Here is a 26,756-nt window from a genome sequence, read left to right on the forward strand (position 1 = left end):
TGAGTCTAGCGGGCCTAAGACTCATATGATTGCACAGTTTGGAATAACAAAGGCAGTGTTCCTTGTCCTTCTACAGTCACTGAAAGAAGATGCATTCCCACAGAGATTTGATCCACAATTCTTGGAAGTATGTGTTTCAGAACCCATCTCTAGGTAAGGATAGATAAGGCTGCAGACCCTTAGTTTAAGTAGAAACGTTGGTGGATGAGTGCAAACTAGGCTACCAATCAGAGAGATGCATATATTCCAACTTTCACCAGATAACCAAGCACTAGTGGCTGCCGAGCGCATCTTTCATGGGCATCTTCCAGGACTATTACCCCAGCTGAATACTCAAGGATGAGTCTACGTACCATTCACAAAACAAGTCACTTATAATTCTGGTGACTGTAGCCATAATCTTTTGGCCAGGCAAAGGAAGTAAATGGCAACATCTGTATCCCACTCCATCTTTTGTAGGACATCTCAATTAGGTTTGTCTCTGTTCAGCAAACACACTATTGATGTATTTATTGTTGGGCTGTGATGTCTGAACACTTATCCATGCATGCATCAAAATTAGATGAGCACTAATGCATAGACAAATGCATTTCTCGTTGATTGTTCCATATGCGACAAGACAAAGGAGTGTGTGCCCTCTCGGCACAAGTTATAGGTCGTTTGGTTCACCTTCCTGGGTGGGAGGAAATTGCAGGGATTTAAACTTCAGTGGAATGCATCTCCAATGGGGCAAAGACCTACAACGAATTTGACGGATTGCCCCATCCCTGGCTGGAGCACACAACATCTGATAGGAGTCCTTGAAATCCCATGTCCAAGGGCCTGGGGGCTCAATGGGCTTTCACCTCTGTGCATATTTGTTTAGTGTGGAGGAAGAGTCCGAACGATTGCTCAACATCTCACATTGATAGCTTCACCATGTACTGCCAAGCCATTCTGCAGGGCACCCTTATGGCAAAGGAGTTCTCGTTGGCAGTATGACCAGGGAGACAACTGCCACCGCTCCGGCTTATGATGCCGGTTTATTGCATTTGAAGGAAATTCTGGCACATCTTGTGGTGGACACTGCAGGAGAAATAATGTGGATGGAAACTTTGGTTTAACAAAGCTTATATCAGTCTCTGATCCTTTAATGCATTTAACAAGTAAAGGACACTCAGCTAAATTTTCAGAGTGGAAAATGCACATGTTAAAGGGAGGTGTAATGCATTTACACCACCATTGCAAAATCTGCCCTATTTGGCTGCAGTGACGAGGCAAAGAAAAGGGCACCGAGTGAAGATAAGGTATTTCTGCTTACCACCTTTGCAGTGTCCATGTGTTACGTTTTACACCTGTCTGACATTTCCCATGGAATCCACCTCAGTTTTGCACCTACTAATGACCTACTAAAAACCAAGAAGATTCCCTAGGAATCCATTAAAATGTACCACCTGTGATGCGTAATTTGCAGGCTATATTCGTTTCTATACAGCTTGAAGGCAGAACTAAATAGTAAATGGGGATATGCCCCATTTTACTCTTTAGTATTCCCCTCCGCAGTGTGAAAAATGTAATGCAAGGGTCAAAATAGTGTAAATCTTAGCGGCCCTCGGCATGCAATTAGCATTCAATGGAAAATAACCCCATCCCCTGACTATTGGTTACTCGAAATGAATATCATCAGCCTATTCAGATTTTCAAACGCAAACATGTCTACTTCCTACTTATAGGTGTACATTTGAGGTTTTTCTAAATGGTTGCACCTTAACTCACATTCCCAATATTTTTTTTTTGTGTAGTATTATTTCTATTTCTAAAGATGCGTACAGCCAGGAGGTTTTTTATCTGAAATCCTCTAGGTGTGCCGCAGGGATCAGCACTCTCTCTGCTTCTTTTTAATATATATATCTTTGGGTCCTAATGGAAATCCTGGAGAAATATCATCTTAGATTCCATTCTTATGCTGACGACACTCAGCTATACGTTAGGCTTGATGATGTGGAGGATGTTATTGCCGTGGTTAGCAAGTGTTTGGAAGAAATAGAGACTTGGATGGAAAAACATTGGTTGCAACTCAACCCAAAAAAAACTGAGGTGATTGTTATTTGGTCCTAAACATTTGCTTGAGGAAAAAAGTTGCCCCCCACCTCCTCAGTATTTGGGGACCAGTCTTAAATATTCAACCAAGGTACAAAACCTGGGCTGTATTTGGCAGTGATCTGGGATGTAATGGCCAGATCTTAGCCAAAGTACTATCAGTCTTCTACAATATGTGTCTCCTACGCCAAGCACTACCCTATGTCCCTGATACCGACTGTGCTGTGGTTGTGGGAGCTTTGGTCAACTTTAAATTAGACCCTGTAACAGACTTTTGGTTAGGGCTTCGGCCAAACAGATTCACTTCTTACAATAAGCTAAAAATGCAGGAGTAAGGCTGTTTATTTTGTGTAGCTAAGAACACCCCAATCTCTAGTCTTCATCGGTTGCTGCATTGGTTAGCGGTGGAAGACCGTATAAAATTCAAAATAGGGTGTTTAGTTTACAAATGTATGAACGGTTTGGCACCAATCTATCTAATAAATAAATTGAAGCGTTATCAGTGACCTGGTCTATTAGATCGGAAGACCAATGTCTACTTACTATTCCCAGGACCAATTGTGTCTCAAGAGGAGATCGTAGCTTTTCAATTGCTGGACCAAGACTGTGGAATAGGCTTCCATTGAATCTAAGAAGGGCAAATTCCCTATTGACCTTTAGAGCAGGCCTGAAAACTTACCTGTTCAAGTAGATATGGTTCCATTATGCTCCTTTGGTTAATTTCAGTGGCATCAATATTTATTATGCTGGTTCCTTTTCCTCAGCTTATGGTTCCATCTGCACCAGGATTCGATTAAGTTTATTGTGTGTGCAATATAAATTATTTAAAATTCTAAATTCAAAAATTCTAAATGCCCCAATTCCCTAACCACAAGGCTGTCAGGTCTATATTGGACTGATGATCCCTAATAAGGGTGAACCCATGTTTTTAGTTGTCAAAAATGGCCTGTTCATTGGGAAGGTACCCACTCAAGAATCCACAGCCACACTTTAGCTCACTGTACCTTTCACATATGGGAAATATCCATTTGCAAAATCAGTCTTTGTTGCGCCCACATGGGCAGTCCAGCACCGAAATGCTATGGCAATTCCCTTTTGAACTAGAGTACCAACAGCAACCCCAGACACGTGTTTTAGCCTTGTTGGGCCTCATCAATGAGGTGGAGCTGTGCCTCACTGAGATCAGTGAGCAATGTGTCCACATCGGATGACCCAGGGAAACTTAGGATGACTACTCCTAGGACCCTTGAAACAATCAAAAATGAGTCATAGGTGCCACTGGGAAACTTAAGGTGACTAGTACTAAGGCCCTTGAAACAATCAAAAAGTAGCCATAGGTGCCGCTCTGCAAGAATGAACAGAGCAAAAATGGCCTGTTATTTGGGAAGGTACCCACTCAAGGAGGGAGAATTGCCTAATATGTCAGTGCTTGTTTGCCCCTGGATAGGACAAATACTGATATGCAGGGATATTCCTCCTCTGTGAAAGGGACAGTGAGCTAAGACTTGGTTAAGACTCTCCCAGAGGCCATCCACCCAAGAACAGGTCAATGGACTGTGTTTGTGCCGGTAGAGGGACTCCCAGAACCCTCCTTGTTTTGCATATTAAGTAACTTTGGGGTTACCCTAAGTTACCAGGGGAATCCAATGTGGACCCCTTGCTCACTGTTCTTAGAGAGGCAGAGCTCCACCTCACTGATGAGGCCCGACGGGGCCGAAACACACGTCTGGGGTTGCCGTTGGTACTCTTGTTCAGAGGAGAATTCCCTAGTATTTTGGTGCTGGATTGCCCCTGGGCAGGACAAAGACTGATATGCAGGGTTATTTCTCGTCTGTGAAAAGGACGGTAAGCTAAGGACTTGGTTGAGACTCTCCCAGGGGCCATCCACCCAAGAACAGGTCAATGGGCTGTGTTTGTGCCGGTAGAGGGACTCCCAGAACCCCCTTGTTTTGCATATTAAGTAACTGTGGTTTTCACCATAGGTTACCAGGGGAATCTAGACGTGGACCCCTTGTTCACTGTTCTTAGAGAGGCACAGCTCCACCTCACTGATGAGGCCCGACTAGGCTGAAACACACGTCTGTCGTTGCTGTTGGTACTCTTGTTCAGAGGAGAATTGCCTAGTATTTCGGTGCTGGACTGCCCCTGGGCAGGACAAAGACTGATATGCAGGGTTATTTCTCCTCTGTGATAAGGACAGTCAGCTAAGGACTTGATTGAGACTCTCCCAGGGGCCATCCACCCAAGAACAGGTCAATGGGCTGTGTTTGTGCCGGTAGAAGGACTCCCAGAACCCCCCTTATTTTGCATATTAAGTAACTGTGGGTATCACCCTAAGTTGCCAAGGGAATCCAGATGTGGACCCCTTGCTCGCTGTTCTTTGAGAGGCACAGCTCCACCTCACTGATGAGGCCTGAATAGGCTGAACCACACATCTGGGGTTGCTGTTGGTACTCTTGTTCAGAGGAGAATTGCCTAGTATCTCGGTGCAGGGCTGCCCCTGGGCAGGACAAAGACTGATATGCAGGGTTATTTCTCCTCTGTGAAAGGGACAGTAAGCTAAAGACTTGGTTCAGACTCTCCAAGGGGCCATCCACCCAAGAACAGGTCAATGGGCTGTGTTTGTGCCGGTAGAGGGACTCCCAGAACCCCCCTTATTTTGCATATTCAGTAACTGTGGGTTTCACCCTAAGTTGCCAGGGGAATCCAGATGTGGACCCCTTGCTCACTGTTCTTAGAGAGGCACAGCTCCACCTCACTGATGAGGCGTGACCAGGCTGAACCACACGTCTGGGGTTGCTGTTGGTACTCTTGTTCAGAAGAGAATTGCCTAGTATTCCGGTGCTGGACTGCCCCTGGGCCGGACAAATACTTATATGCAGGGATATGTCTCCTCTGTGAAAGGGAAAGTGAGCTAAAGACTTGCTTTTGACTCTCCCATGGGTCATCCACCCAAGAACAGGTCAATGGGCGGGGTTCATGCCGGTAGAGGTACTCCCAGATCCCTCCTTGTTTTGCAGGTTTGTAGTTGTCCTGACAGCCTTGCAACATGTCTGTATATGGTTGATTAAGCTAGGTATCGAGTAGCACTGCCCTGTAAGACAAAGGCAATTTCCTAGAGAAAAAAGGCTTGAATTTGAGCTAATGTGCATGCCTCCAATGTCTTGCTGATGTGGCTCAGAACCAAAAGTGAACTTCCAGCAATGGCTACTAGGTGGTGTTATGGGATGTGTGACTTGGCTCAAATGGACTCCTACTTTCGCATTCCAGGTGAAGGCATTTGTTGAAGACTTTTTCAACACCATGTATTTCTTGGTGTATTGTGTACATGCCCCAATGCTCCAACCTCAAAGCTCCCAGGACAATACTGCACTGATGAGCTCCAAAAAGGCTGAAATCAGGTTTGTAGCTGTCCTGACAGCCTTGAACATGGCTGTACTGGTTTGATTAAGCTATTTATAAAGTACCACTGCCCTCTAAGATAAAGAACATTTCCTGGAGAAAAAGGCTTGTATTTCGGCTCATTTGCATATTTACAATGGCTTGATGATGTGGCTCAAAACTGGAGGTGAACTTGCAGAAATGGCTACTAGGTGGTGTTGTTGAATACGTAACTTTAATCAAATGGACTGTCCTACTCTCCCAATTGTGAGATACATTTCTCACCAGCAAACCTTTAAAATTAATTTAATTTTTGCATACTATAATATTGACATGGAAACAATTGGAATATCCTACAATCTAGTAATGCCCACCTGTACAAGGAGTGAATCTGACTCCTAATTGAACATTCGTCAAAAAATGTATGAAGATCACTTGTTGATTGTTGCATTGCCTGCATTTGGTGGTGAACATATCAGCATAACATAAGTTTTACTTTTTGTGCCTTTGGTGCTCTTATGATTCTTTCCATGAAAATGCTTGCTGTGTTTGTAGCACTCATTTTCATACTTCTGGTAAGCACTTTGGGAAAAAACAATTAAAATAGATATAAATAGATTCCTGAAAAATGTTGGGTTTGCTGTGTAAGGCATTTACTTAGTACAAGTTTATTCTTCATTTATTGAAATGAAAAAAAGATCCACTATATTTGAATAAACATATTTCTGTTTTATTAATTGGACTCTCCATATATAGATTTTTGGAGGCTCTTTAATTGCATCAAATCGTAATTTGGATCAAAAACTTAAATATCTCATTAGTGCTTCTTATTGTTTGCATCAACATCCTAGGCATATCATAGATTTCTCATTAAATCACAAATGTCTCATAAATGTCTCAATGCTGCTACCTCTACACGTGTTTCACCACATTTATTATGTGGATCATCAGGAGGTTATAATTATTTCTTGTGATTGTAATGTCATCTAATAATAGAAATAAAAAAATAAACATGAAAAGAAAAGAGTAGAATAGCTGTGTAAGTCTTTATGGTTTGAAGTCATAAATTGTTAAACTATTTATTTATTTATTTATTTACGTATTTATTTATAAATGTATATCGCGCACTAAACCATTGGGCATCAAGGTGCTGTTACAGAACACATTACAAGGCAGAAAGTCATATTTAGACATATGGACAGATGCTTTAAGGGAAGAGCCAGGTTTTCAGGAATTTGTGGAAGGTCCAGTATGATTGTTCAGCTCACAAGGTTGGGGGTAGTGCATTCCAAAGTTTCACTGTGATGACTGTGAAGCTAGAGCCACCGACACTGTCTAGTCTGAATTTAGGCAGGATGAGCCAGTTGGCATATGCCGATCTGGTCGGTGTTAATGATTATTCTTTCTTGATTTTCTGTAAGACGTTGGGAGACAGTGTTAGAGAGGCACATGTGGGTGATTGACAGTGTTTTGAATGTGATGCATTCTTGTATAGGGTGCCAGTGAGCCTTTCCTCTAGCCGTGGTGATATGTTCTCATTTGGGAATGTTCAGAGCTGATGGGACAGCATGGTTCTGGATGACTTGCAGTTTATGGATGTTGTGCTTTGAGGTACCAGCGAATAGTGCATTGCAGTAGTCTAGTCTAGTGCCAATGACGGCTCAGCAATAATGAGGCAACTTTCCGCAGACAGTAATGGTCTGCAAGAATTGACGAGTTTGATTGTGTGGGCTGCCGAGGAGGAGATGGCATTAACTTGGATTGTAAAAGAGAGAGAAGCATCTAGGTAGACTTCCAGTGCCTTAACTGTCTGACAAATGTGGACAGTGATTCTGTCAGTGGTAAAGGAGGTGTATTGATGGTTGACAATTTTGAGCACCTAAGCTAGGCCCACGAGTGGTATTTGTTTTTCATCATTATGAAAAAGAAGCTTCGTAGCCATCCAAGTCTTGATGGTAGTTGCCAGAGAGAGGAAGCAGAATCTGGGTATCATTGTCATAGTTGGTATAGGAGATGCTAATTGAGTCTAGGAGGTTGAAAAGTGGTTTTGTAAAAAATGTTGTAGAGGGTTGGGGAGACGCAGGGACCATGGGGGATGCCACAGAAGATGGGTGCTGGGTGGGCACTTGTATCCTGCGCAAAAAATCTGATCACTCTGCCCTTCAGGAAGGCAGTGATCCAACTAGTTTCTTTTGGCCTGAAGTTTGCAGTGGAGTTGAGGTGCTGGCAGATAATCTTATGGTCTACTAAGTCGAAGGCTGCTGACAGGTCAAGGAGTAGCAAGAGAGCAGACTTCCCAGCATCCTGGATCTCATCAAGCAGGTTCTCCAGGTAACGCATGGCTCATTCCATGCCATGTCCTGGGCAGAACCCAGATTGGGGGATACCCAGGATGTGGTTGGACTCCAGCTATTGCTGGATTTGGAGGTAAGCTGACCTATCCAGGATCTTCAGGGGGAAAAGGACTGTGGTAATGGGTCGCTAGTTAGTAGGAGTAGTAGGGTCCAGTGATGGATTTTTAGCAGTGGAAATACCTAATCTTGAGGCTGGTAGGGACCCACGCAAGGAGAACAAGGAGTTGATAAATGTTGTGAAGAAAGGGAAAAGAGCTTCTGCACAGTCTTTGATAATTGTAGCTGGTCATGGGTCTCCTTTACATCTATAAGGTTTCATGACTTTCAGAAAAGAGGTGACCTCAGCTTCGGTGACAGAATTGAAACAAAAACGGAGGAGTTCTTGCTGGGCTGTTGGAGTCAGAATGGTGAGAAGGGGTTGTCTGTTGGTGCAATTAGTGACTGGCTTCAATTGGACTTTTTTATGGAGGGCATTTTGGTTCGTGGTGCCCCAAGTTTCATCTTTCAAGAAGACCAGTGTGGGAGAGGAGGGGGCTTCAAGTTCTCAGAGTATGGTAACAATCTCTCATGTACTGGACTTTGCATTGTCAATTCTTGTGTTGTAAGTGGCAGATTTGGCTTGTAGGATAGCTACCTTGTACGTTATGGCAGTGGTGGCGAACATGGACTTATGAGTGATAGAGGGTGTTCTTCTCCATTTGGCTATGAGGTCTTGCGTAAATCACGAATTGAGGTGCGTGGTTGGTTTGATTTGTGAGTCGCAAGGGGCGCGATGGTGTTGACTGCACGCAGCACCGTATTGGAGTATAGGTCAGCTAACAAACAAATTATAGATTTGTAACTCTGGATCTGACATCCCTATACACCAGTATACAACATCAAAAAGGCATACATACAATGGAATTCTTCTTTAAATCCAGACCTATCTGATATCATGAACAGAACAGAATAATACTACTGATGCAAGAATTTACCTACACAAACAATATTTTCTGTTTTGATGAGCAATTGTACCAACAACACAGAACCGCTATAGGGACGAAATATGCACCTTATATGCAAATCTTTTAATGGGCCACTATGAAATAGAACATGCGTGGACACATGCAGAATTTAACGAAACCAAACATATTATCGATTGGGGTCGGTTCATAGATGCTATTCTAGTGATATGGGATGGAGACAAACAATCTGTGCTCCAATATGTTAAATACTTGAATATGAATGACGACAATATCAAGCTGACAATGAATCACAGTATAGAAAAGATTTGCTTTTTTGATCTCAAGTTATATGTCAAAAACAATACAGTACACACCACACTTTGCCAGAAACCATCTGCGGGCAACAGTATCCTCAATGCTAAAAGCAATGATCCATAACACATACAAAATGGATAAATCTTAAGAATCAAAAGAAACTATAGTGGTAATATGGCAAACTGTAAGCATGGTAATAATAATGTCAACAAATTTAAAGAAAGAGGATACCAAAACAAGATTCTGAAAAAAGCACAATCAAGAGCAAAAACTGAAACAAATGTTGAACTACTGTGAAATAAGGAATCCAATACAGAGACTAAACATTCAACACACTTAGATTTACTACAACCTCCAGCTGAAATTCTTATACCATATGCAATATCATTAAAAAAGACTGGAATATATTACACCTGGAAAAAGACCTAACTAACTTTCTTGACTTGCAACCATCTTTAACGTATTGTAACACACCGAAAATTAAGAACAATATCAACATTTTCTAAACCCAGGAAAATGGAGAAAATCATCACGATACAATCAATGTGGAAATTGCCAGTAATCAAAGAACCACAAGTGTGGCAATTGTAAAGTCTGTCCCCAAATAACGGATGGGAAAAATACAATTGATTTACTGAATGGCGTAAAAAAATGAATTGGCCAATTTATAAACTGTAACACAAAGTTTGTCATCTATGGTATCTGTGCCATTGTGAGCAATGGTACATTGGGAGCACCGCTCGACATCTCAAAATACAACATAATAATAATAGAGCACCTAAGAGCCATTAAAAACAAAGATTCAAGATATGCATTGGCAGCCCACTATAATACAGACAATTTGAACACACCAGCAGATTTATTGAAATTGCTGGTATTCAAAACTATGGAACCACCACCCAGATGTGGCAATAGAGAACTGTTGTTAAGTCAAAAGGAGGTCAGATTGATAAGTATTATGGACACTTGCCAACCTGGTTTGAATCAGGACAATGAATTCCATGCTTATCTCTGATGCAACCTAATCATTGAGTTTCTGAAATCTGTATTTTTAATTTTATCTTCATCTGTTTTGTAAATTGTGACAAAATATTGTGATTGAGTAGCAGCTTAAATTATGTAAAAATGAAAGCCACATAAATCAAAAGTATTTTGGAAAGTACAAAGTACAATACAAAATACAACCATTTCAGCACCCAATAGAAACAATCTGCATTGTACTACATCAACCATATAATATGTGTTTAATTACATTAATCACCAAAATTATAAACAAATGTTCAATGATAGTGATTTCTTCTGTATAGACATGAGTGACACCCATAAATAGTAGAGCAATTCCTTAAAACGGTACTATGGGCAGGAGCAGTGACATCATTGCTGTGTAACATGCACTTGATGTCACAAATGTAATTAAATAATATTGGCCATCTTACAATGCCAAATCCATGTGGATTGCTGTTCTCGATTTCTAATATCACACTGGAATATCATATCCAGACACCTTCATTTAAAGGTAAAATATATTCTCAAAGTGTCATCCCCAGTATGATAAATGTAATGAATATATAGTGGGAAGAATTTTACAACTAGATGTTGGTTACTTTTCATAGACTTATAATTGACACTGCAAGAAGATTAAGACAATCTTGAACATATAATGAATATAAAAGGGTGAGTATACCGCCAACACAAGTGTATAGAGCCATAAATAGTTTAACAACTTCTGACTACAAACCATAAAGACTTAAAAAGCTTTTCTACACTTTTATTTTCATGTTTATATTTCTTTCTATTTTTAGATGACATTACAATCCCAAGAAATAATTTTATCATAACCTCCTGATGATCCACAGCATTATTGTTTTCAAACAAGTGTAGAGGTAGAAACATTGAGACTTTTATGAGACATATGTGATATAATGAGAGCTATGCCTACGATGTTGATGCAAACCACTAGAAGCACTAATGAGACATGTAAGTGTTTGATGACGATTATGATTTGATGCAATTAAGGAGAATCCAAGAATCTATATATGGTGAATACAGTTAATAAAACACAAATCTGTTTATTCAAATACAATGAAATACACTTGCACTAACTGCCAGGCATAGCAGCAAACCCACCCATTTTTAGGATTTTACTTTATGTATATTGGTCATACACAATATTTTGGGCTGTGAGTTAGCGTCGGGACCCTCATAAAGTATTGAGATTATCATTGAGCTGATTAACATATGTCTGCAAACTTATTAGAAGATATACATAGATATGCAAATACAAAAGAAGTACATCATTCTACGTTCAAAAATGGCATTTTGTGTCCAAATTCCCAGTGATGGGGTTTGGCCAATTCTATCCCTGTTGAGATTTTGGCTTGGAGATAGGAACATCATGGTGGAACAATTGTTTTAATGTAAGTGTTCTTGGTGTAAAACTCCAATACATGAAGTGTAAACCAGTAAAGATGTGTACATTTAACTTCTTGCTGTGACCATTTGCCATGGTTACATTGCATTGCTCGCCCTAGTTACACATTTATCGAGGTGGTAGCATTGCATCTTGAACAGTAGCTTACAGCATGAAAATGAGTAACACAGACGTTGCAGTGCATTCACCCTTCCTGTGTGAGTTTGAGGGTCCTCATATCATGGAACCCCCAAATAATTAAGGCCCTTCTCCCAAAATGCATAGGGAGAGAATTGTGAACCCCATCACATGACCCGTATTGTACTAAGGAGAAGTTTTGGGATCTAAACATAGCAACTGCAGATGTAGTCACTTGCAGAATTGGTGAGAATCTCCCATGTAAATAAGCCCTAGTGATTTCCTCAGACATGATATGCACGTTTTAAACAATAGTGTCTTCAGGTGTATTTTTAATTCTAATTCAATGTTACAATGAGCCAAATTGGATGATCAGTATTCAGGTGTGATCAATGAAATATGTTACGATTTACCAATTTTTCTTTTCTTTTACGTTCTAACAGCCTCACGCGTAGAGAACATGCAGACCCCCTCATAGAGGAACTGAACCCAGGAGACGCATCAGAGCCTGAGGGACGCGGCACAGGTATGGATCTCACACAAATTGATGGGAGCAATTACCTCATTCTCATTTGACCCCCTTAACCTGACTATGGAATTGTTTGGGGGAAACAGACAATATTCAAGCTACCCCACAGCTGTGAATAGTCAGTGGTCTGGATTAGGCCATCCTATCTAATATCTGTGGCATTACTTGCATGTATGTTTGAGTATGTGATGTTAAATAAAATAGGTTGTCAGGAGGATGAGGTAGAACCAAGCACATTGGACAACAGTACATTGGCTACATATTATTGTGTCCTATGACTGTATCCGATTCCTGCACCATTGCTTCAGAGCTCGGTTTGTACTATATGAAACTTGATACTTTACCTATATTGTGTCTGTAGTATGTATTTGTGCAGATGTTATCATACTTGCTGATAACACTTATATTCAATTGACATCCTCCAGACACTGTGCAAAATACAGACACATCCTATGTTCATGCATAGAATTCTAAAGTTACGATACATTGCAAGCATAAAAAGGGGTATTTTTTCTGCCTGAGTAATAATTAGGCTGAAACTCATCCAGTCAAGGTATTGAAACAGTCAGGCAAGGTGTACAACGTGACCCATTGCACATCCTAACTGAAGGGAAATATAGGAGTTTAACAATTATGAAACACTAAATGATTGTTTTATTAAGTATTGGTATGTATTATTAACACCAATTTACGGAGGGAAAAATAAAGGGAAGTGCACACGCAATGACTGATCGAATAATATGTGTATATTATTATTATTATGTTTTAATGTGTTTTAGTCAAAATAAACTTTACACATAAAAACAATACAAATTACAGAATAAATACCATAAAGAGTAACTGCACAGTAAACAAGTTAAATGAAGCTAAAATTAATACTTCACAATTTTCATATCATATTTCATGTTCCATATTCACAATTATGATCACATTTTTGTTACACATCAATTGCATGTATCTTTTTGTGTTTGATTTGAAAAGTGCTGTGTATCAGGGAATAGGGCTGATATGGATTCTTAATGATATGCCCATTGGTCTAGGATCGGGTCAGGTTACTGATTTCCTCCAGTCCTCATGCCCGACACCTGCTGTTAAAATAAATTCATATGTGTTATAATGCCAAATGCAAACTGTTGGTACTAGTATCCAAGCAGTGAATCCGAAAGGCACTATCACCAATTGGCAGAATATCTGAAGAAGCTGGAAACTTTCCCCCAAAAAATCCCTGCCACTCATGTAAAATACCTATCATACACTGATGATCTTGTGCTCATGAACCTTACTTTTAGAGGCATGAGAAAACTCGCTGAGGTCTTGTGTAGAATGCGCTGCCGTAAATCATCTTGTTATTGAGCACCAAAAATCCCAACTTCTACTATTTAAACAAAGGGAAATTGCCCGACTTGAACTCGAAGGGAGCAGAATCGAATATACAGATAGAGCTACCGCTATCAAGGCGTTGGACTTGAAAATAAAAATAATTTTCTATTGTGTGTGATCACAAGGAAAAGGAAAGCAGCTCAGTAAACAGCTTTGATTGCCAATTTTAGAAAAAGCATTGCTGTGTACAGCCTAAACGGAATATTAAATCTTTATAGGTAATGCCTCTGCCTGGCTGTGATCTACGGCCTGGAAGCACTTACAATGGCAGATATGACATGGCTGGGTAAAATAGAGGGCCGTTTCTGGCAGAGAATTCTGGGGCTTTCATCCTGTTTACCCATTGAGGTGAAACGTCTTGAATTGAGCATGATTTTAATGGAAGCAATGGTGACTATGAAACGTGGCCGGCTATATATAAAAGAAATGAGCAATCCCCAATGCCATCTACGGAGGCTGTGTGCTCTGCACATGAAGACCAGAGGAATGTTGCAATATGTAAAGTCCAGATTGCAATCATTTGTTTTAATGAACTGGATTCCAAGATGGGATTTGAGCTACCCTCGACTGTGTGGGGAATTTAAAATCAAATTAACTTATTGGGACCGGATTACAAATTACACACATTTGCAGGGACTTACGTCATACCAACATATTCCATTTATGTTTTATACCCTGGGGGTACTGCAACGTTAACTAATAATTTGCCCTTCAAGTAATTTATGTATATTTACACTGTTGCTTTAAATGGATCTGCTGCCTGTATTGGCCAATACCGGGTGATCACGAAAAAAAAATGAAAAGAAAATTAAAGGAATCGTCCAGTGTGAAAAAATACTAGCTTTTTGGAGACTGTCAGACATGTACTCATGGAATGCCCTGGTATGATAACTTATCTTGTCAAATCTTACTGATCATGTTCATAATGTAGTTTCAAAGTGTGCTAGATAAAAATTGAAAAGCAGGGGTGCGAAAAATGCACCCCAGCTTTACGCCCCAAGGGCGCTATAGGGCGTGTCAGTGTTCCTTTGTCATCAAGTCTGACCTGGACACTGTTATTAGTATGAAACAGTTTCAGGACAAATAGTAATATAGGTGGGCAGCTCATGCACTTCAGCTTGGACCACAACCGTTCCCTGGGGACTACACCGAACGTGGATTTAAAGTCAATAAATAAGGTACATTAGCTTTGACAGTCTTTTCCTCTTTATCAATCAGCAAGTCCATAGCTCTCAAATTATGGATTGTAGAGGAGCTGGCTCGAAGCCTGGTTTGGAATGTATCCAAGATATTATTGGCATCCACCCATTTCTGGAGCCGGTCTAGGATAAGTGAAGTGAATAATTTGAATTATGGAATGTCTAACATGGCTAGCAGCCTGTAGTTCTCTGGTAATCCCCGGTTGTCTTTCTTAAATACCGGGATCAGAATCATGGTCTGCCAGGAGGCTGGTATGACACCTTCAGTCATAAACCTCTGGAAAAGGATTTCCAAAATCTTTGACCAACATTCAGGGTCACTCTTTACCACTATAGCTGCTAATCCATCAGGACCGGGGCTCTAGATGTTTTTAGTTTCTTTATGTTCCTCACTAACCCTAAAGCATCCCTTTTGCCAGTCATCTTCTCCAGAATTACTTATCTCACCCTGAACACTTTCAATCTGATGTATCCACGCATCGTCACTCACTGGGTTGATCATTGTTTCCTTTATGTTACACTTGGCCACAATCAATGCCTGCTAAATTCTTCTTATTTCTCCTGAGCATAATATTTTATCAATTCTTTACCAGGTGCACTGTCTCTGTGAGCAGTGCCACCATCTGACCCACGTTTCGTATTTTTTTTTATGGTTCTGAACCGCAGTAGGGCATTAAAGATAGAGGGTTCATTTGAAGCTTTTCGAATATTTCTCCTCACTAATGTTGTGTGGCCTCCTACTCTTTTGTCGTAACTGTAGCGCTTGTCGGGTTCAGCAGTCACAAAAAGGTTTTTATATTGTGCAACCTTAGTTGTAAATATTGAGAACCACTTCTCTATCTCATTTACAGTCATATTCCTTATTTTCGTGATGAATTTGAAACCCATTCATGTGGGTGATACTTTGCAAACTGTAAACGTTTCTCAGTTCACCTAATACGGGAACCCGAATGGTTTACATGGATCTCTCCGGACATCATTTGTGTCTCTACATCCTTAACCAAAGTGACCTCCATAGTTACTAGGGCATGATCACTGCGATCAGTGAAGGGAACTGCCATACTAGAAATAAATTGTATTAGGTTACAGTTTACAAATAAGTAATCCAGCATTGCTAATTTACCACCTAATTTACCACGCCTTGTGGCATGTCTGGGAATATTACCCTGTGTGCCACCGTTGATCATGTTTGTACTCAAATCACTGAGAAAGTTTAGCCACTTAAATCCTCGGGTGTTGGGTTTAGGATGGGCCATTTTAGAGTTACTTAACACAGCAGAGATTTGGGGAAGAGTATTGGGACAGATGCATCTAGCGTTTTGGTCACCCCAACCATTATGCATCCTTCATTTCCTTCCCCCCCACCAGTCAATGAAAACAATAAGCAAGGCGTCCATAATTTCATCTGTATGAGCCCATCCAGGTGGAACATGCACATAAACTACTAGCATTCATACTTTTGTTTCACCTATTTTGCTTTCAATCACCACTGCTCATACATAATCTGTACAATGAGTTGTAAGAAATCTGAGTAGCTTCAGAGGATGTCTTACCCCAACCATGCAACCAGTATATGGACATCCCAATAACCCTTTTTTGGCTAGTACTTGACTAATATCAAACCCATCGACGTAATATTTTGCTAACTTCCACGTTTCCTGTAATAACAAAATGTGATTCAAAGCAAGGGATTTCACTGATTCATCAATAAATGATTAAATTCCCTGGTGTTCCAAGTCGAGATGCGTATATTTCAGACTTCTTTTGGTGTCACATTTGATTGAGCTGCATCCAGCCATTGAAGCACCCTCTGAACTTCATCTTTGCTGGTCTCACCTTCACTGGCGTTTATCAATTTCCCTTTTAAAGAAGTATTGGGGAACCTCAATCTCACTTCAGGGGCAGGTGGTTCCGGATCGAATGAGGTCAGGTCTACATCAAGCTCGAGTCCAAGTTTGTGCAATTGATGCTTGTAATTATGGATGAAAGAGGCAGAGCATTTACAATGGAGACGAGTGACATTATCATTAGAGCATTTGAGCGGTTCTACAAACTCAAAGTCTTCAGAGACCAGCACTCGAAGAAGCAGGATTTTGCATATGGAATTTAAGAACAGTGAACAGTTGAAACAACTGTTTCTCTGCTTCTGGTGCACCTTTTTTATCATAGGATTTGTGGACCTCATATCAGAGATTTTAGGTGACAGAGTTACTTTATGTTCTTGCTCATTTTGGAACTGACCTTTTTGTCCTGTGCCATCGCGTTCAAGAGTGGACAGGCATTTTGCATGTTCTCATTTGATTCCTGCTGCTCCAGATATTCATCCTCTGCAACAAGCTACACATCAGAATCATTATTAGCTATGGACTTGTCACTGCCTATGATCCAACTTGTCAGAGTACCTGCCTTTTTTTCAGACCTTTTTTTCCATCACACAATCTTCTTTCGTGCACTCTTTGATTTCGTCCCCTCATTATCTGAATTAACGGAACTAACAAAATTCTGGTTTCCTAAAGTTTTCTGCTTGATATTGATGTTCTGTAATTTTCCTTGAGTAACGGGTATGACACAGGTGAACCTTTGACATATTCTTCATTTTGGTATCCCGATGGTATCAGAACTTTATTTATTTTATCCGTTTTTTTGTGGTTTTTAGAGATGCAACCACTTTAGTTCCAGATTTTGAACATTCTAAATTTGGGGGTGTGGGCGCGACATATACGACAGATGGGTCAGAGATCACATTGTCCACATGCGCTCCACTTAAATTCTCATATATCTATCCACACAATTTAAGGAGTATCTTCACAGCAAACTGCAAAGTTGACTTGGATGATTGTATTTCTGTAAACTCATCCATAGTTACAGAATGGGTAGATGTAGAAAGAGAGTGAGTAGACTCAAGGCACATTTTAGGGGAGGCTGACAACCTTATTGGGTTGTTAATTTCTGTTTGGGCCCCATTCTTATGTGGCGATGATGAATCAGACGGATTTGCTTGTAATTTTTCAATAGCCATCACACTTCCTAGTAGTGTATAGCAGAGGGCTGGAAGTGCATTATTATCAATATCACTTAAATGTGAGCTTACATCTGGCTCCACCGTGTAACTGACAAATTAAGTCTCAATCTGTGTGTGGTCTTGAGCTGTACTTCATGCTGGAGAATGGGAAAAAAGATGTTATCAACCCATTGCCAGGCTCAGCTTGTCGCTGGTCCTGAGCCATTTCTTGTTCCAGAGTAACATATTGGGTATTGCCAGGCACTTGCATTTTGTTTCCATTTGTCTTGGGTCTGCTCCCATTTTATTTGTAGTCATTTTTACTGCCATTCTCAGTTTCCCCAATGATACAGCCATAGAACCTTTTTTGTGTGCAGCAGAGAAGTTCAATGGGTGGAACACAGTGCCAGGCAGAAAAGTTGTAAACTGCACAGCGTCGCTGTCATGTAATACTCACAAAAAGTGAGGCTGGTTTCTGGCCTGAAAGGCTATGGAGGTCTAAAAGGTGTAGGGAACACAATCCTGCACCCACAGTCACCCTTCCTCTGCCCTTACGTTTGCAGCTGAGGCTAGTTTCCCCTCAGCTCCTGGAGCCGGTGCACAGGATTTCAGTTGCACTTCATAGTTAGAAAAAGATAAGAGCAGTTATAAAGAGAGCGCTTAAGGTTACTCACTGAGGTTTGTTCTGCCTTTTGGTGCGTTCCCAGTCAAGCCGACAGGGTAGAGGGTTTAAAACCACCCCTCGGCATGGATCACTGGCAATGGCAGAACATCCCTGCATGTACCGCAGGCTGTAACAGCAACACAGCCGCACCGTAGTACCTCAGTATTCACAGTGTCTGCTCTCGCCAGAGTTGAGCCTGGTATCTCCAGGCTAGAAGAAAGAACCAACAGAGTTAAACACCATGTGTCAAGCTGCACTGAAGGGAAACAAGAAAGCAAATAGAGGGAGTCAAGTTTCTCAATCAGCTGCTTGGAACACTCTTCACCAGACCACTGCTTATATAGAGGTTAAAAAAACATCTTTTTCTTTCCACTTACTAGTTGTTACAACAGGCCCCACCTCTATAGCTGGATCTAAGCCCTGCTCATTTAGATCTATAATGATGTCATTGTCTGATAGCTGGTTGACATGTTTTTCTCGAGGCATTAGCAGACCTCGATTTAGTCGTTGGTTGATTCTTTGTTTTTTCCCTTTATTCACTTTCCTCCTCTTTCTCCTGGTAGTGTAGATAGAAAAGGGAGGAGAGGAAAGATTCTCAACAGAGCCATTGCACACTACGTCCCCCACATATCACCCTTCGCTATAGAGGTGTTACAGGGCAGTACTGTAGGTGCCCAAGTCTGTTCAGCCTGAACCATACACTCCAACAATGGAGTTAAAGTGTCAGTAGGCTCAATCGAAGCCGTGGACATTTGTTCCAAGATAGAGCTCCCCAAAGACTGATGCACCAATGCCAGTTTGCAAGGACACAGAAAATAACAGCAGGGGTGCATAGTTTCCCCCCTCTCTCAACGCAAAGCTCCTAAGATACCCTTCCACAAAGGATAATTTTTTATTCATCAAGTTGAGGATGTCTGTATTGCCCCTTACTGCTCTTGAAACCAGTTCTTGTTGGTCGTAGAGGGACATAAGCTTTTTGTTAAATGTTGGAGGAGAAATGTCCCCATGTGTGCGGATCTCTGAGTCTATAGGGTACACTAGGGGGGATTTGTTCCAAATGTCACCAGCCAGGGAAGAGAACAGGGAATTTGCCACCGGATTGCTGGTAGGCTGTAGGCCTGTAAGCTCTGGCACAATGACATTGTCTTGGGTAATTTCCCTATTGGGGCTAAACTGATGCTCCGGCCTCTGGCCGAATTCAAGTGCCTGCTGTTATCCAGAGTGGGAGAAGCAGCCAGAGCAGATCAATTGTTGGGGTCAGTATTTTTATTATCCGACACATCAACCCAGGCTTTCCCGGCCTTGCTGATGGACGAACAGTTACAATCAGGAGCTTCCTTTGACAGACACCCTGATGACAATTCCATATCTTTGAGATCAAGTTGACTCTCCCAGATTCCACAGCAGGGATAAATCCTGCTTTGTCTGCCGAGGAAGACCCAGAGGTGCCCGGAATGTTTTTTCCCAACAAGGCATTGCGCCGAAAGCATCACGGTTTACATCTTGTCTGAGCGAACGGGGGGCAGAATGGGGACATGATTGTATCCTCCTCTGTAAGATCAGCATCAGTGGTTGCCTGGTAGTGTGAAAGTGCACCCGTTTGTTGGTAAGGAAGTGAATGGATAGTGAAGATGGTGTAGATAAAATGCTCACTAGCGCCAGAGTACTCAATCGTTTCTGCATCAGCCTCTCCTGTAACAGGCCAGTGACATTTTCCTGAAGTGAGGGTCTGTCATCTTTGAGCCAATCTGGGTTATCTTCTGCATTAATTACTGCCCCCCCCCCGTGTGCCCCCGTGCATCACACTCATGATGTGAGCTGGCCACTGCTGTGTATGTTGTGGGAATTAGGTCAGGACCATACTGGTTCAGGAGTTCATTGCCGCTGTACCAGAGTCTCTTATCGCCCCCAACCTCAGAGTCCACTGTGCCGTGGGAGTTACCCAAGAGACACTCTTGATCAGCCTGTTGGAATGTATCAATAGCCCACTTTAGTTGATGTCGGGTAGAAAGAAAGAGTTTGGGGCTGGAGCACAAGTTGCGTTCCACAATGATATTCTCAAAGGCCAAGTGCCTCCAATTAAAGCAGAGAGAGGGACACACTCAAAGGCTATCCACCCACAGTTGTTGGCTCTCTATTCTGAACAAGGAACTCCTCTTGTAGAGAATTGCACAGTCAATTCAAACAGCGGTTACCGCAGGCACAATGTATACCCAGCAATTGAAAGTGCTGACCTGATCCCAGACACTCTACTCACGTAAACTGACGAGTATGCTGCCACATCCACGGTTAGCTTCCGCCTGGCTGTTCCGACCGCACACACAGACTGCCTCTCCGTGGCCACTTCGCAAGAAAGAGTATTTAAATTGTAACACCACCATCTTCAATGGACAATGTAAGCAGACTGCATGCTCTGCCAAGACTGCACTGACTCCTGCACAGACTGCCTCTCTGCGGCCGGTTTGCGGGAAAAAGTTTATTTGAATTGTAGCGCTGCCTCGTTCAATGGACAATGTATGAAGACTAAATGCTCTGTCAAGACTGCCCAGGCTCCTGCACAGACTGCCTCTCTGCAGCCTCTCTGTGTGAAAAAGGGTATTTGATTTGTAGCGCCCCCTCCTTCAATGCACAATGTAAGCAGACTACATGGTCTGCAAAAACTGCCCAGGCTCCTGCATAGACTGCCTCGCTGGGGCCTTTCTGCGGCCGGTTCGCATGAAAAAGAGTATTTGAATTGTAGCGCCGCCTCCTTCAATGGACAATCTAAGCAGACTACACGCTCGGCAAAGACTGCCCAGGCTCCTGCATAGACTGCCTCGCTGGTGCCTTTCTGTGGCCGGTTCGCGGGGAAAAGAGTATTTGAATTGTAGCGTCGCCTCCTTCAATGCACAATGTAAGCAGACTACATGGTCTGCAAAAACTGCCCAGGCTCCTGCATAGACTGCCTCGCTGGGGCCTTTCTGCGGCCGGTTCGCATGAAAAAGAGTATTTGAATTGTAGTGCCGCCTCCTTCAATGGACAATCTAAGCAGACTACACGCTCTGCAAAGACTGCCCAGGCTCCTGCATAGACTGCCTCGCTGGTGCCTTTCTGTGGCCGGTTCGCGGGGAAAAGAGTATTTGAATTGTAGCATCGCCTCCTTCAATGCACAATGTAAGCAGACTACATGGTCTGCAAAAACTGCCCAGGCTCCTGCATAGACTGCCTCGCTGGGACCTTTCTGCGGCCGGTTCGCATGAAAAAGAGTATTTGAATTGTAGCGTCACCTCCTTCAATGGACAATGTAAGCAGACTACACGCTCTGCAAAGACTGCCCAGGCTCCTGCATAGACTGCCTCGCTGGTGCCTTTCTGTGGCCGGTTCGCGGGGAAAAGAGAATTTGAATTGTAGCGTCGCCTCCTTCAATGGACAATGTAAGCAGACTACACGCTCTGCAAAGACTGCCCAGGCTCCTGCATAGACTGCCTCGCTGGTGCCTTTCTGTGGCCGGTTCGCGGGGAAAAGAGTATTTGAATTGTAGCGTCGCCTCCTTCAATGGACAATGTAAGCAGACTACACGCTCTGCAAAGACTGCCCAGGCTCCTGCATAGACTGCCTCGCTGGTGCCTTTCTGTGGCCGGTTCGCGGGGAAAAGAGTATTTGAATTGTAGCGTCGCCTCCTTCAATGGACAATGTAAGCAGACTAAACTCTCTGACAAGATTGTCCAGACTCCTAAAAAAATCGTTCTAAAGATCTAAAGATATCCACCAATAAGCTAGCACAGCACTCACATTGCACATCACACAGCAGGTGACAAGGCCAGAGGTCATTGTTACAGTGAACCAAGTATGATATAGCTCAATATACCTTCATTTTCTTTTTTAAATATGTCCTAACAATCTCTTGACTTTCAAGTCACTCATTAATTATGGGTTCTCAATCCACTCTTCCACTTTTTTCTTCCAATGCGCTTCCCAGTTTCCTCAGCAGATACTTGTCAACTCCCAGGTGCGTTTTGTATCTGGACAGCATTATACCAGAGCTAACCTTATTGATGTCGTATCACTCATGCAGAGTTTTCAAGTTTCCCCATTGCATGCATGAGTATGTCATCCTGTCCTGATTTTACTTTTTGCATTGAGGAACCTGTAGTTTTCTTTTTGTCATTTTAAATTCAGAACTGCATGTCTACGAATTCAAAGGAACAATTAAAAGACTGGATAACTTGCTCACACAGGAGACATTTGAGAGCTCTGCACTTGTAGATGCCCTCATTTTAGAGCCTAAGGTTTACATGTTCAAGCACATTACTTCAGAATTTCTCATCTGTATCACAATGGATAAAGCATGAGACGGCACGCATCCCGCGAGCTACATTTTCAGCGGAGGTTTGAGAAAAGGAGAGAATGTCTAACTTGAGCAGCCATAAAATCGAAGAAAAATCTTCTGCCAACTTAAACGCGAGTGCGGGAATTTAGATTCTCAGAGGGGAGTTCAGAACATCACTGGTGAAATATCTCAGACTTGGATTCATCCCACCATTCCAATTTCCACTTGTCAAGCGCCAATGTCGGGAGCACGACATTTTGCTCATTTGTGAAACCTTTCGTTTCCTCTAATTTCCTACCAAATGCTGCAGCAGAGACTCCATCGACAGGGACGTTCTGTGCTAGAAACCGGACCTTCTCCCGGGCGACCGAGAATCGTTCCAGTTTCGTTTCCGTTGCCGTTATGTCCAGATCTCACTAGCAGGGATGTTACGTGACTGCTGACGCCTCCTAAATGACGGAATACTATCATTTCCCACGAGTTGGGACCTAAATGACACTTCATTTCAGATTTAGCTTTTCCATTCAATCAAGTTTCTAACTCTAGCCTCAAATGCATTTAAAAAAGAAAAAAAAGAAAATGTAATAATTCAAAACCGGGATTTGTTAACTGAGCCACAGCCTACGTCGAGATGTTCTGAAATGCAAAGAATAAACCAGAAATGGGTGAGAGTCGCGCAAACGGCTGCGGCATGTTTCGGTTTCGGTGCAGCCTGAAGGCAAAATACATCAATACTTGTCCATGTTCAGGAGGTGAGGCGCACTATCGGAACCAACTCTCAATGAATTTGCTGACCCTTATTAAAAAAGATGTCAGCTCAGTTGGTGTGCACACATGCACAGTGAGAGAGGCATGAACTATATCAATAAAACCTACCTCCTGAAGTGCCTGTTACTCTTTCCTAAAACTGCTTTGTGAGTTAAGAAACCTGCTGCAGACACCTGTGAGCAACATACAGACATAGCCGTTCACTCCTCTGAAGGAAATGAAATGCGTACTAAGAAGAGAACTACCTCCTCATAGTTTGCCAAGAAACACCACGTTTTGCTAGTGTACCATACATTAATAACCACCTTTCTATCACTCGTTACACATTACACTTTAAGTCGCACAAAAGAAACCCCGCGGCCAGATTACAGATTGCAGTTGCACGGTATTAGCACTAGGGCACAGTTTGCACCATTTCTAAAAGGACTGACATATTAGCAAATCCTTCTAGCATGAGAATTGCAGTTTGCCATGTTACAAGCTCTACGGCAAAAATTGCCCTAGTGCAAAAAAGGTACATTTTCACGGATTGGTTGTGTGAGGGCAAACTTTGCACTAGTACTAATACGGAATGTTGTTAGCACTATGGCAAACTTTGCCATTGTGTAAAAATGCATCAAAAATATGTATTTTGCACTAGGTCTATGTTCGGCCTAGTGCTAAAACCATTTCATATTAGCACCAGGGCAAAGTTTAAACAAAGATGTATTAATCACAAATAGAGCAGAGACATTGGGCCTCATTACACGGATGGCGGTAAGGGTTAACGGTCACCGTTAATGGCAACGGTGACCGTTAACCCTTACCGCCGTACTACGAGGTCCCTTTGCGGGTTGGAGCAATTAACGCCTGCTTCTTGCAGGCGTTAAGTACCAACCCGCTAAGGGACCTCGGAGCTAATTACGGCACCGCAAAATTGCGGTGCCGTAATTAGCGCCTTCCCCATTCCCATAGAGCCCTATGGGGCAGAAATGGGAATGGGGAAGGGCAATGGCGGAAGGGGGATTTACCGCCCCTCCAACCTTGGAATGGGGCGGTAAATCCCCTTTCCGCCAAGGCGGTGCCGGTAATTTACCGGCATGGTCCAGGGTGCTAATAGCACCCTGGATTACCGCCTTCCGTGTAATGAGGTCCATTAGGCTTTTCAGAGGAGGAGGCCTGTAGGAACAAGTAGTGTGAAGTTTAGCCAGGGAAGAATTTTAGCAAGACCTCAGACTCCTATAGAAAGTGTATACCAGAGTTCAAATGATGATGGTGCGGCAGCCGGTGTGTGTGGCTTAGCGCTGATGTGAGACACTGATGGGAAGTCAAAGAAACCAAAAAAAAGATGTGAGCATAGTATAGCTTGAATTGATTGAATAGAATAATTTAGCACTGCATGACAGTTTTGGGTCCCACATGTGGCATTCAATGTGTGTCCTGTCAGATCAGTTGCCCCTCTGTGCAATAGGTGTGAGTCAATTATTTCCTGTTTGCAATTAAGCTTTTAGTAAGACTAAAAATTGTCATTTCATGCCAGAAGTCGATATTCCTTAAAGTGTAGAGCTTTTAGTGTCCTGTGTCAAAACTGGTAATTAAATATGGCAAGTCCTCTCTGAATTTGGCTTTGTAAGTCAGAGGAAATGGAGATTATGGGGTTATCTTTCCATTTACAGAGAAAAGACTAGCAAAGTGGTGCTGATATATCTAAAAGGGAGTGAGGGATAGATACTCTTTGCATAAAATGGCCAATTCCCCCTCTCGATCCTGATTGTTTTTAACATTAGTACCCTGGGAGGCATCTTCCACCAATGAGAGTGCTTGGAATGCGAGCTGTATTCACTGAGGAAAGTCCACATTCAGAGCAGTCTCAGTGGTGTCGGGCACTTCCCTTCCCTGCTCCCCCTTCGCCTTAGCACCCGCATAGCTCCCTAAACGGGTGCTAATGGTGTTTTCTTTTTTTTCTTTTTTAAACTAATAAAGAAAAAGTACCTTTCTCTCGCCGCCAGATGCAACACAGTGCTGTCAGCCAGGCAGTCCCTCTTCAATGACAACAGTCATCAACATTGAAAACAGGCGTACTGGCTGACAGCACTGTGTGGTGTTATGATATGATATGATATGATATGGCATTTATAATGCACCTATACACAAGTGTTTTAAGGCGCGATGAGGAAACAAAGAGGGAACAGAGGGAAGACAGAGAAAACAATCCTACTAATCCAGGTGTCATTCAGATCGCAAAAGTGCATGGGAAGGGGGAAGGGGGAAGGGGAAAGTGTGGGGAGGGGCCAGTGCAGTACATGGGATACATAGAATAAATAACAATAAGTAATCATACGGCCAGCTGGTGGCAATTGCAAGGGTAAATGCAGACATCAGGTGTCAGTGCTGGTAGTGAGACTATAGGGATCCAGAAAAACAGTCCCCAAGTGTGGGGTTGGCAGGAAGGAAGTGCAGGAATTTGACTGGCAGGGGAGGGGACCTAGGACCGAGATCAGAGTTTGGCGAGGTAACCAGTGCAGTTTCAGTATCAGACAGGAGATTCAGCAGGGGAGAGGAGGAGAGAAAGCAGAAGGAAAGAGAAAGGTTTTGAGGTGCCTCCAGAACCAGAGATGATTCTCCTCAAGTTACAAGGAGGCAGGGAGGCTGTTCCAGAGCGAGGCCCCAGCCGAAGAAAGAGATCTACCACCAACTTGTTGCTTGGAGAAGCGCCTGGCACTCAGGAAGTTGGAGGTGGATGAGCGAAGAGCTCCAGAAGGAAGATATTTAGGAAGAGAGAGTTGAAGGTATTGAGGCCCCAGGCCCCAGAAGGCCCTGTGGACAATGCAGAGGGGTTTGAACTTAATCCTTGCAGCCACTGGGAGCCAGTGCAGATATTTCAGTCCTGGAGAGATACGATTTCTGGGCTTGAATCCAAGGACAAGTCATGCAGTCCTGTTCTGGATAGGTTGCAGGGGGTGGAGAGTAGAAGCAGGCAGATTTAGAAAGAGGCTGTTTCACCAGTCAAACCTATAGAGAACCAGAGCTCTGGAGACAATGAGCTTCTGGTAGGAGAGGAAAGAAAGAATACCTCTAAGGAGGTGCAGCTGGTAGTGTTAGATACCTCAGAGATGTGAGGAGAGAAGGAGAGTGTGGAGTCGAAGATGTCCCCAAGGTTTTTAGCCTCGCAGGTGGGAGCAGGCAGAGGGCCAAGAGAGGCTGGGCAGAGAGTCGCAGGAGAGGGGGTAGTGGGTGTGCCAATGAGGAGAATCTCAGTATTACTGGCATTAAGGCAGAGATCATTGGTGGCACACCACTCCGGGA

General features: G+C 42.7%; 1 protein-coding gene across 2 annotated transcripts in view; it reads left to right on the forward strand.

Moving 5' to 3' along the window:
- Positions 1-26,756, forward strand: part of CRTAC1 (cartilage acidic protein 1) — a 2,821,007-nt gene that overhangs the window by 2,420,292 nt on the left and 373,959 nt on the right. For both annotated transcript variants that reach the window (XM_069611550.1, XM_069611549.1), the window contains exon 9: positions 12,065-12,147. In XM_069611550.1, coding sequence (XP_069467651.1) covers positions 12,065-12,147 — 83 coding nt within the window. The remainder of the gene's footprint in view (positions 1-12,064; positions 12,148-26,756) is intronic.

Source organism: Ambystoma mexicanum, chromosome 8, assembly GCF_040938575.1.
Source record: "Ambystoma mexicanum isolate Mex_15411 chromosome 8, UKY_AmexF1_1, whole genome shotgun sequence".
NCBI lineage: Eukaryota > Metazoa > Chordata > Amphibia > Caudata > Ambystomatidae > Ambystoma > Ambystoma mexicanum.